Source organism: Emys orbicularis, chromosome 3 (assembly GCF_028017835.1).
Source record: "Emys orbicularis isolate rEmyOrb1 chromosome 3, rEmyOrb1.hap1, whole genome shotgun sequence".
In the NCBI taxonomy this organism is placed as follows: domain Eukaryota; kingdom Metazoa; phylum Chordata; order Testudines; family Emydidae; genus Emys; species Emys orbicularis.
The window spans coordinates 136,496,570-136,508,485 of record NC_088685.1 but is presented as its reverse complement, the minus strand read 5'-3'; the positions used below and the strand labels follow the sequence as shown (position 1 = coordinate 136,508,485).

At 47.5% G+C, this 11,916-nt stretch overlaps 1 protein-coding gene across 1 annotated transcript in view; it reads right to left on the bottom strand.

The window, feature by feature from the left end:
- Window positions 1-10,917: 10,917 nt before the first annotated feature.
- SLC35F3 (solute carrier family 35 member F3) overlaps window positions 10,918-11,916 on the bottom strand; it is a 270,207-nt gene continuing 269,208 nt past the window's right edge. Inside the window, exon 8 of the mRNA XM_065401833.1 lies at window positions 10,918-11,162. Coding sequence (XP_065257905.1) covers window positions 10,918-11,162 — 245 coding nt within the window. The remainder of the gene's footprint in view (window positions 11,163-11,916) is intronic.

The following is an 11,916-nucleotide window of genomic DNA, read 5'->3' as shown; positions in this document are numbered from 1 at the left end:
ACTAGATTCAGCTTCTGAGGAGAACTAGTAACCAACCACTTTTCAGTTTTCAGTAAGCATCCTGTCCTATGTCATTTCAGGGCATCCAGGTGAGTCGCTAAGGATCAGCCTTCTTATTCATTTTGTGTAGCTTTGAAATTGTAATCTCCCTCCAGAGTATACTGACTTCTTATAAGGAGGTTTGGATGAGGAATTGGAAGCTGAAAATTACTGCTATAGAGTCTTGTTTCTGGATCTACTTGCCCAAAATCTCTTCATCCCAAAAATGGATTTACTAGCTGTAAGTAAGACCAGTGAAGTATTCCTGATAAAAACTAGCTTGATTAACTCATCAGAAACTGGATAGATGGGGACCACTTTTAGAGGGAATTCTTAACTGGCCACGGTGCTAAACGGGGCATCTTCTGTTGAGGTCACTGTGGTTAAAGCTGTGAACAGTTGTTGCACATGAAAGGAAAATCAGGCCCAAACCGATAGCAGTGTGACATATTGACCAGGGAGAGTGTTGTGAAGCTCTTTGGTGCAGGATGGAACTGTGCCCAGGCACTGCGGAACCTGCTCCAGGCTGCTTAAAGCACATTTTGGATCTTTCAGCTGAAGCAGGGGGCAAGGACAATATGTCTCTGTCCTATATACAGCTTGCTCTTGCTTGGAAATGTGACAATTTCTGTAATGCAATGAGAGATTCCATTAATGTGATGAATGACTGCAGAGAAACTCCACTTTTCAACATGAGCAGTAAGTGGCACCTTTTTCCTCCTAGGATGTCTGACACAATCCTTGCTCCTCTGTGCATCCAAAAGCAAAACAAAACTGTAATTCTGATTAACAAGGAAGAAGACTGTGTTGGTCTTACTCTGATTCCTTCGGAACAGAATATCACAGGCTCTATGTGAATGTTACTCACATCTACTTTGCTTATACTTATGTATCATTTGAATGAACAAGTTATCTGCATCTCATTTTAATGATGTACAATCAGTAGATAGCTTATATAGCTTAGTTTTAATAATTTTCTGAAATATTAGAGAAAATTGAAGGCTTAATTTAAAGCTGGTTTCAGACCACCTAGTTCTAGCTGAGTATGGGACATCTGACTCATTTTTCACCTGGCTAAGATTCTTTTCCACAGTTTCTCCAGTGTTCTGAATGTCAACTCTTTTTGCTTGTACTTTCAGGCATGCATAATCATTTCATCTCTTTTAATTTAAGAAATAATATAGCCCTAAGAAAATTAAATTAAAAACATGCCAAGAAAATCCTGTTTTATATTCCTGTTTGAGGTCCTGTAGACCCTCGGTGCTGTATCTTATCTATACATAACACCAGTTGCTATAAAACATTTCAGTGCTAGACAGTAACAGATAGTTGATGTGTCCAAGAGCGTAGAGCCATGTAGTTGTCCAGCTGTGCTACCCAACCCAATAGGGAAGCATCTGTAACTAGCTTCTTTGAGTGGAGGGGGAAGGAAGGGAACCCCTAAACACATAGTCTCTTTGTTTTCCCACTAGGTGAGTGATGCCAGGATGCTCTGGGGAATTGAGACTTGTTTGTCTAGGGTATTTTGGGTCTGAGTGTAGACTCAGGGCTGCCCGGGGGGGGGAGGCAAGTGGGGCAATTTGCCCCAGGCTCCACAGGGGCCCCCACGAGAATATAGTATTGCCCCTTTATTTATGGAAGGGGCCCCCAAAATTGCTTTGCCCCAGGCCCCCTGAATCCTCCGGGTGGCCCTGTGTAGACTGTCTGTAATCATGCCTGCAGTCACCATGGATGGAGCCTTGTGAAGGGTGTCAAGTAAGTGCAGGAGGCCTGGTGGCCTAGAAGGATGAACAAGCTGTCATCTGAGGGCTCAGTCAAAGTTGAGTGATGAGGTCCCTCTCTCCTATGGTTTGTATGCTTTGGCCAATTCCAGAGTCGCTCCAATAAAATCTATATTCTGTGTGGGGATTAAAGTGGACTTTTCTAGGTTTAACTGAAGTCCTAAGAAGTGCAGGAGGCTGAGAAGGGACAGAACTGACTGAATTTCCCAAAATGTTTGCCCCATGAGCAAACATAGGCTGTCCTGGTGACTCAGGTATGCTGTTACCACAGAGAGCGCCTTCGTGAAAACTGTTGGTGTTGCCAAGAGACCGAAGGGGGGAATTCTGTACTGATAATGTTCTAGGCCTACTGTAAAGAGCAGGAACCTCCTGTGCATTGGGTGAATGTCTGTATGAAAGCAGGCATCCTTCAAATCAAGAGCTGCAATCCAGTCACCTTAGTTTAGGGAGGGGATTAAACAGGCCAGGGTGGTCATCCTGAATCTTGAATGATATTTGAAGATATTTAGGTATCTGAGATCCAAAATGGGTCTACAGCCTTCCTTCTTTTTGGGAATGAATAGAAACCCTTTTCCTTGTTGAGGATGAACGGGCTCTATAGCTCCTAGTTGGACAAGGGAGTTTACTCCCTGTCTGAGGGTCCTCTTGTGAGAAGGGATGGAAAGGAATTCTATGGAGTAGCCAATGGAGATCTCTAAGAACCATCTGTATGACATGATATGTTGCCACATTGGGGGTAAAAAACTGGCAAGGTGGCCACCAAAGAGGGTGAGGGTAGTGTGGAGGCTGGTTGGTGGCTCTTGAAGGTCCCATCAAAATGACTTTTTGGTGTGAGGCTGGGACTGAGGGAAATGATGGCAGGGTGTTTCCTGTACTGGGGGTGTACCCCTTGTTGTTTCCTGGGCAGACTCGTTGCTCCTTTGATGGTAACAGGGCTGAGGAGCAGGATGTTGTCTATATGGAGGTGGTTTGGAGTACTTCCTCCAAGGTGCTGGATGTAAATACCCAAGGAGTGGAGAATTGCACAGAAGTCTTTGAAGGTGTGTAACAACTAGTCTGATTTTTTTGCTAAGCAGATTGTTGCCCTTGAAGGGGAGGTCTTCCATGTAGCGTGAACTTCCTTGGGAAAACCAGAGGAGTGAAGCCATGAAACCCACCTCATGACAACTGCAGTCACCATGGATTGGGAAGCTGTGTCCACTACATCCAACAATGCCAAGAGGGATGACCTCGCTCTCAGCTTTCCCTCATCAAGAATAGCCTGCAACTGAGGCCTGAACTCCTGTGGAAGCTTGTTAGCAAACTCAATTTATTATCATTAATAAAGTTGTATTTAGACATCAGTGCCTGCTAATATGCTCTATGAAATTGTAGGCTGGTGAAAGAGAAACTTTTTCTTCTGAGGTGATCCAATCTTCTGGCGTCCTTGTTGGAAGGGATGGCTCTAGATTGGTGCAGTGGTTGCCTGGAATTCAGCATGCAGTGAGAAAACAAATATTTCACCCCTTTAGCTGGAACAAAGTACTTTTTCTCCAACTTTTTTTGGAGTCCGGGCACAGGTGGCTGGAGTGTTCCAAACTGCTTTGACCGGTTCCAATATGGCTTCCTTGATTAGGGCTCCACCTCGCTAAGGCCTGTAATATGGACACCTTGTGGGTAGGGTCCTGAACATTCTCCAGGGCAATCAGGAGAGGCTCAGCAATCCTCCTTCAGAGGTCCTGAAACTGTTCGGGTAGTGATTTGGTTGCCGTGATGAGACCGATGCCGCTGCCTCATCAGAACATGGGTTGCTCAATCTGTTCCTCCTCCTCATGGCACTGTTGAGGGAGCTGAGGCTCTTCCCTGTGAGGTGAAATATCGCAAACTCCCGCTCAGAGTCCTTGAAGTCAGGCGATCTTAAGGAATTACTGAGTGTGGGGTTAGGAGCAGGAGGCTCATCAACTGAAAAATCAGTTTCACACATACAGAATGGGAAGAGACTGTCTAGGAAGGAGTACGGCAGAAAGGGATCTAGGGGGTTATAGTGAACCACAAGCTAAATATGAGTCAACAGTGTGATGCTGTTGCAAAAAAAGCAAACATGATTCTGGGATGCATTAACAGGTGTGTTGTGAGCAAGACACGAGAAGTCATTCTTCCACTCTACTCTGCACTGGTTAGGCCTCAACTGGAGTATTGTCCAGTTCTGGGCAGCGCATTTCAAGAAAGATGTGGAGAAATTGGAAAGGGTCCAGAGAAGAGCAACAAGAATGATTAAAGGTCTTGAGAACATGACCTATGAAGGAAGGCTGAAAGAACTGGGTTTGTTTAGTTTGGCAAAGAGAAGACTGAGAGGGGACATGATAGCAGTTTTCAGGAATCTAAAAGGGTGTCCTAAGGAGGAGGGAGAACTTGTTCACCTTAGCCTCTAAGGATAGAACAAGAAGCAATGGGCTTAAACTGCAGCAAGGGAGGCTTAGGAACTTTTTCCTAATGTCCAACCTAACTGTCAGGGTGGTTAAACACTGGAATAAATTGCCTAGGGAGGTTGTGGAATCTATCTCTGGAGATATTTAAGAGTAGGTTAGATAAATGTCTATCAGGGATGGTCTAGATAGTATTTGGTCCTGCCATTCGGGCAGGGGACTGGACTCAATGACCTCTCGAGGTCCCTTCCAGTCCTAGAATCTATGAATCCATTCTGAGTCATAGGGAGCACTCTCCCTACCCTGGCACTTTGTGCTCTTCAAATCTCACTAATGTACCCCAAGCCCTCAGGTTGTGTGGGGTCATGAGGCTCAGGTAAATTTTCAATTTCTTCTCTTCTTCCATTGAATATTTTGGCTGACTCTGGGTCTCTTCGCAGCTGTTTCCCCATAGCATCTCCCTGCTGACACAAACACAGCCAGCTTCAACAGAACAGAAGAAACATTCGAAATAATGAGCATAGCTCCAAATCATGGGCCGATGAAAGGCTCACACAGTCACTGTAAAAATATCAAGTGTTGAGACCCAGGACTAAAAATACTGATAAAAGCAGGAGCCTGCCACAATGCAATGCTACAAACAACAGACCAGAAAAAAGACTTGTGGGGGAGGAGGGCGACTGTCACTACTTCACTGAAATAATCAGCACAATGTTCTGCAGCGGGGGAAATAAGTGACTAAGATGCTGTGATACTATGTACTGTACATAGAGCTATTTCATGTACTGTTATAATGAGCCTGCTGGTTCATTGCTGGGTCCCCTTGGCCTCCACACACACATTTCATGATGACCTAGAGGGCAAAGCCTGGGCCACAGTTCACCCCAGGATGGAGGAGCCAGGTCTGCACCTGCTGAAGAGGGATGCACTAAGCGATCCATAGTAACCAGGAATAGCTAGCGGCAGTGTGAGCAGCAGCCTGTAAACAGCCAGGGGCAATGCCTGGCAGCACAGTCTGAGAGCTGTCAGGCGCGGTCCCTGAAGGGCGGAGGAAGCAGTAGTGCAGGATGATGGGAACTAGTCCCGCTCACACCTGAAAAAGGAGAGCAGCCAAAAGGGGAGGCAGAGATGGTTGGGCTGGGAGAGGCCCTTTGGGGCTGCTGGTGTGATGCGCAGAGCTAGTGCCGGGAGGAGGCTGCACGGCATAGACACCTCAGAAGCTGTTGGGTGGGGTGGGGAGTGCGGCCTGCAGCAGCTGGGGACAAGCGTGACACCCAGCCCCATAGTGCAGCAGTGGTCTCCTTTTCCAACTTCCTCTCAGCCAGGTTGTTGTTTCTTCTGGTCCCAATTCCCTAGGCCTGGGCTTGGAGGCTCTGCTGCCTGGCCTCCCCTCTGTAGCCAACTTTTCAATTGCGTCTCACATAACCTTTTTGTTATTTCTTATAGCTGGTTACTGTAGATCAGTGGTTCTCCACCTATTTATCATTGTGGGCCGCATATGCGGCCAAAGTATTACCTGGGCTATAGGCTGAGAACCACAGTGCCCCCTACATAACCTCCCCTGACAAACCCCTATGTTCAGCACCCTCCACCCAGAGACCCCTCCACAGAGTGGGGCCAGGAGCAGAGAGCTGGGTGTGGGCCGAGGGGCAGGGACCCCTGACCCCCACCATGTGGGGCAGCCAGGACCCCAGCGCCAGGACCCTGCTGTGTGGGACCGGGTGGGAGCCCGGAGCCTGCTGGGCAGCAGGGAAGCTGGAACCTGGAGCCCACTGAGCGGCAGGGCAGCCCAGAGCCCACTGTGTGGCAAGGCAGTCGGGAAGCCTGGAGCCCACGGCCTTTAGCACATAGCTGAGCTGGGCCGCAGCTGTATGCTAATTGAGAATCGCTGCTGTAGATCATTCAGTGCTTTCTTTGGGTCGGCTGCAGACCTGGGGCCTTGCCTCTCACAGGACCCGTTACCCAATCATAGTCCTCAAGGTCATGCATCTTAAAGCACAGAAAGTAGGGGCAGCAAATAAGGAGACAGCAGGTGTGGCTATGCTGTACAGCAGTGTAACAAATGTTATTCTGCCTTCTGTGTATGTGTAACCCACACACCTCCTGGGTGTGTGGTGCTCTGTCCCCACTTAGAGAGATTAATGAGTCTGCTACAGCCTGAGCTAACAGCCATATGGCATTTAACTCACTCAGTAGAATCTCATGCATTTAGCGCCAGTGATCTAAAAGCACCAGTTCCTGCTATGGGAGGATTATACCTGTCAGCCTTGCAGTAGATAGGGGTGGGGGTGTGTGTGTGTGTGTACACACCTTTCAGACAGCACACAATGTCCTCCGCAGCATGGTAGCTTGATCACCTCATGCGCTCTTCCTAGTACAACGTGCTCTACAACTGATCCCTTTGGGCTGGAGCTAATTATTCCCATTCCTTCCTGACTTTTTCTCAGCCCACTCCTCAACCCCCAGCTCTACAGAGAGGCCTAGATATCATTTAAAACACACACACACACACACCCTTTGTTGACACTTCATCAAGTCCCATTCAGGGTTCAGTTTTCATCAGGTGCTCATCTTAGGGTGGTGTAGTGCATGAAGAAATTTAGGTTGGGTCTTATTGCGTCCTTCAACCAATTTGGCTAGCCCTAATTTGGCATTACCCAAAGGCAGTGAGCTGGTTTGCCCAGTCTCTACTTGGAACAGCTATAATTTACTCTGTATAAATCATGTATAATAGGCCAGGGGCGGCCCTGCCTCCCTGGTGCTGCTGCTGGACCCCCAATTGCAGGGCTTTGGGGGGGTGAGGGGGGAAGTTTTTTTGCTTTATTATGCCCAAGGCAGGTTCCGGGGCGGCTGAGGAGGCAGTATGTGCTATTCAGCTTCCTGGGTTCATCAGTAATCTCTCTGGACTCCAGAGCGATTACTGGTGGACCTAGGAAGGTGAGTAGCAAATACCACCTCCTCAGGGGCCCCAGAACCTGCATGGAGCATATTAAAAGCTTCTATGAGTGAGAGGCAACCGCATGTGAGGAGGGACAGGGCTTTTCCCAGGGCTGGTGCTGCAGCCTTCAGGAAGGAGAAGAGAAGTTGTTGCCAAGGTGGGGCCTGTGGTGTGGCATAAGCTGGCCATAGCTGGTCTTAAGGAGTTGCATACAGTAAAAAACCTGGCCTACTCCTTGTTAGTAGAGTGGTGGGTATCTCTGCCTATCACGTGGGAGACCAGGTTTGATTCCCCCATAGGGAGAGTGATGCCCTTTGAATGGGAAGAAAGAAATGCCTGGCCCAGCCAGCACATTCCTCACCTCCTTCTTCTATGGCAACTTCTGTTCGCACCCTGAACTGTCAATTTTCACCTCCAGAGACAATTAGCCCGCACAACCACTCCTGCCTGCTTGCCCTGGCCAAAGCCTCTACAGCGCCTTCCGCCACTGTGACTGGGCCCAGCTTCAAGACCTCCACGTCGGGGCACGTTTTGCAATTCCGAAGGGCAATACTCTGGCCAAGGGCATGAGGAGAATCGCCCAGCCAAACCGGGGGGGGGGAGAGGGGCAGCTGGTCAAGGGGCGAGAAAGAGAAAAGCAGACAGGCAGCAGGCTGGTCTCCTGTCTTCCTTTTGTTACCATTTTAACTGTGACAGTAATGGGGAGACTTGATTAAGACCTGTGGCTGTAGCTCAGGTAGGTGGCCGCCCCGAGAGCGCAGACCTGAACCTTTCTCGCTCAGCGGCCTTTGTGGCTGGCCGTGGTTGTCTAGTGGGTAGTACTCTGTGCTGTGGCTGCGGCAACCTCGGCTCAAATCCAAGTCACGGCATCACTTTTCGGTGGCAGATCTCCTGACACGCGCCTAGTGGCTTAGCCTGATTGTGGCCATTTGCAAAGAGAGCCAGCAGCTGGTCCCTAGTTTTTGCTTGGTGAAGGAAAGTCAATCCGCTAAATCCAACAGAAAAAAAGAGTAAGAGGAATTCTTCCTGGGTGTCAATGTCCAGAAGCAATGTATGCCATCCTGGACACGTCTGTGTTTCGAATGTCTGGCCACTGCACGTTGAATGGGGTGACCAGACAGCAAATGTGAAAAATCAGGACAAGGGGTGCGGGGTAATAGGAGCCTATATAAGAAAAACACCCAAAAATTGGGACTGTCCCTATAAAATCGGGACATCTGGTCACCCTAGCATTGAAAGGAAGGGTCTATGGGCCTGAGAAGCTGCAGCCCTCCAGAGGCGCTTCTAAAGCCAAAGGGGCCTTGGGTGAGTTTGTGATGGCGTGAGTTTGAGGAGTGTCTGAAGTGTGGCAGGGGGCAGGTAAAAAGAAACGGTTGTCAGAGGAAGAAGATGCTGAGCATCCCGTCGGTGAGGGAAAGGTTCCAGACAGGTGTTGTGGGAGGAGCTGTGTAGCCCCCCAAAGGCAGCCTGCTGAGGGGCTTTTCCCTGCAGCGGCTTGGGGTTTGGGGAGGGGAGGCATGACATGGTTTAGACTGGCCCAGGACTCCTCCGGGGGCAGCGGGGGGGGGGAACGGGACTGGAGACTTCTCCGGGGGGGGAAGTATGGGAACTCATGGCTCCAGCTGCGGGGGGGGGGGCGGGGGGGTCTCGGGGCTCCGGCCGCTTGTGGGCAGAAAAGGCACAGCTGGTAGCTAGCCTCCCCTAAGCGGGGCTCCATCTGCCGTCCAGGGGCAACACCCACTTGCCCAGTCAGGCTTCCTCCCCCACAGATTATTATTAGCACATAAAAATCTCTGTAGCAGTGGGTATTTAAGGGTCTCGAGAGATATGGATATGTGCGTAGATGATAATGTGGACTATGCTCTGAATCAGAAATATTAGTCACAAAGGGCCTATGGAACACCGCCCCTGGTGGTTTCAAAGATGTCAGGCTTTGGATGGACAACTTTTACCCTGCTATGTTCCTCCTGCTGGGCTTATGTTTTTCTGACTGGTGCCTAAATACAGTATCCTGGCCCATAGTTGTGTATTATGGGTCCTGCTCTTGAATCAGTCAGTAATGGGCCCCTCACACTCACAGGGAGTCTTGTTGACTTCCATGGGACTCCAGGTGGCAGTATGAGACCACACTTACGAATCTCTTTGGAGGCCAAGTCAGTGGGGCTCTGCATGGGGGGTAAGACTCTGTGGTTGTAGATTCCTTTGCAGGAGTGGGGCCATATTTTTGTATTTCATCTCCCTCCTTCTTCATCACTTTTGATAAAGTATTTCAAACAGAAAGAATGAAATTAATATAAGTTTGGGGGGAGCATGGCGGGAAGAAAAAACATAAGTCATTGACTTAGGATTTTTTTTAAACCTTTTATTAATTAGTTTTGCCAAACAGATAATGGACTCTGAAATTCATTTGCTAAAAAGTTTCAAAGTGAACGCCACACTTGCCTGACACAAAGTATGCCTCTGTGACAGCAGGTACCATCCGCTTATGGCAACCGTTGAAAATAACATTTTAATTTTGTATGCAACAATGTAAACTTCAAAAATAGTAAACTATAACTTTTTTCCCTTTTTACATAGCATGTGATCTATCACAGATAGAAATTTAATGGCGAACCTAAATCGCATAAGTAAACATCCTGGTGCTTACAAGTTTCATAAAAAGGTGTTACATTACATTTGATGTAAATATCGTACATTTCTTTTTAAAACTCCCAACTGTAGAGTAAAAGCAACTGGCAATTCACCTTGTTGGGCTCAAACTGTACACCATGAACCGTGTTTCTCTAGACCTGGCTGTCAGCTTCCTTGTTAATTTTATTTCAAGTAAAGTTTTCCTCTTACTCACACTAGTGTAAATCAAGAGTAACTCCACATGGGGGTAAAATCTGTGCAAGTGAGAAGAGAATCAGGTGCACAGGGCATGAACTTGCAGTCTCTGAGCCCCCTAAATTCCCAATGAAGTCTGTGACTCACAGTGGGCACTGGTTGACTTGAATGGGAGTTTTAGGAGCACTGGGCCCCCTATAGTGTGAAATGACAGAAGTTACTTGCAGAGTGATCTGGTTCTACACGGATAAAGACTAGGATACTGTAGAAGGCACTGTATTTCTCTTGCATGATCTTAAACGTGGAGCGCAGTCATGTGCATTATAAGGAGACTGGGCTCTTGACTGCTTCTCCTGTATTACTTCAGTGCAAGCCTTTTAGCACTTTAACCTCACTCTTGTCCTGGCACAAAGTGCACTCACCTTCACGGAGCAGTTTCCTATTCTCCCTCTCTCTCCCCTCCCACCTTCCCCAAAAGATTTGCTTTTGGTTTTTTGAAAACTTTTAAAGTTACGAGTATAGCTCTGGTAGAAAATAAACATATGATGTAGCATAGCATCTGCTCATTTTAAATCACAGTGTGTGATGCGTCATTCAGTTTCTAATGTTCAAAATATCTGCCCTGCTTCTCATGAAAATTGATCTTTAAAATGATATAAGCAAAGATAATTTGACTATACATTACATTCACTGAAAAAGAGGAGAGAGGTTCTTTTGATTTTTTTTTTTTTGAAGTGGTACTTCTAAGTGAAAGGTCTGATGTGAAAAAAGTGCAAGCAAATTGGACATGCCAAAACTTGATGCCTTAGACTGTATCATATCAAAACTGTACAGGTATGTACACTATACTGGACGTATGTGCTTCGCAAGAAAAGACCCTTGAATCATAACATACAATGTAAATCACAGAGTTTCAATAAAAATAACATTAATGAGCGAAGGATGACATGGAAGGGCGAGTTCTCCTGCTTTTGCTCTGCAGTCCTGAAACAATGTCTCCGTTCCCCTCGGGGATCTCTTCCTTCTTCCGCACTTTGAGGCGGGTGAGGAGCTTCATTAACCAGACGTCCCATTCCTCTGGTAGAAGCAATAAGAGGAAGCCCAGGCCAATGATGACAATGGCAATTACACGGACACTGTTGAAGACAATTTCACTCGTGTAGTGATCAACAACTGTATGAAACATTGAACTGATATTATTAAAAGGGACACAGCGTTGGGGCACATTTCACCCCACCCCCGCACTCCCACACATACACTCTGCAGTACATTGCTTGCAGAGAAGCAGCACAGGGCAGGCTTTTAATATAGGTGGGGTCTCGCTCGCTTAGAACAAGTGGACTTCTGGACACGAAACACTGGAGAACAAGCCTGTTAGCGACAGACTTGTGGGTCTAGAGCTTTCCCTGTTAGTTTAACCTGGGCATTCAGTGAGTCCAGATTACCAAGGGCAGAGAGCAGCCAGAATTTGCCTTAAATAGAGCCAGGGGTGCTGTGTGGCACTGCACCTCTCACCCTGCACACTAGCCAGTACTGACAGGCGGCTACTTAAAGGTATAGCAAGGCCTGCTGCCTATCCTTGCTTTACAAAGACTCCTGACACCACAGCTCAGGTGTGCATCTCGTTCACCTCCCTAACCTGGCTCTGCTGAGGGGAAAAATAAGCAAATAAATACATAAATAAATAAACCGTGTTCTTAACTCAGGTTAAAACAGCAATGAAGACATGGCAACTCAGCTTTGAATTTGGGTTAGCAGCTTGAGTTCAACCTATAGGGGAACCTGAGGAGGAACACAAGCTGCCATCCTGTGTGAAAAGCTGACTTGCTTTCACTGTCATTTTAACCTGAGTTAAGAACACACCTTTTTGCAGCGCAGATGTCTCCTAAGAAGCTCTGGAGGTTCTTTTATCTGGATTATTCATTAT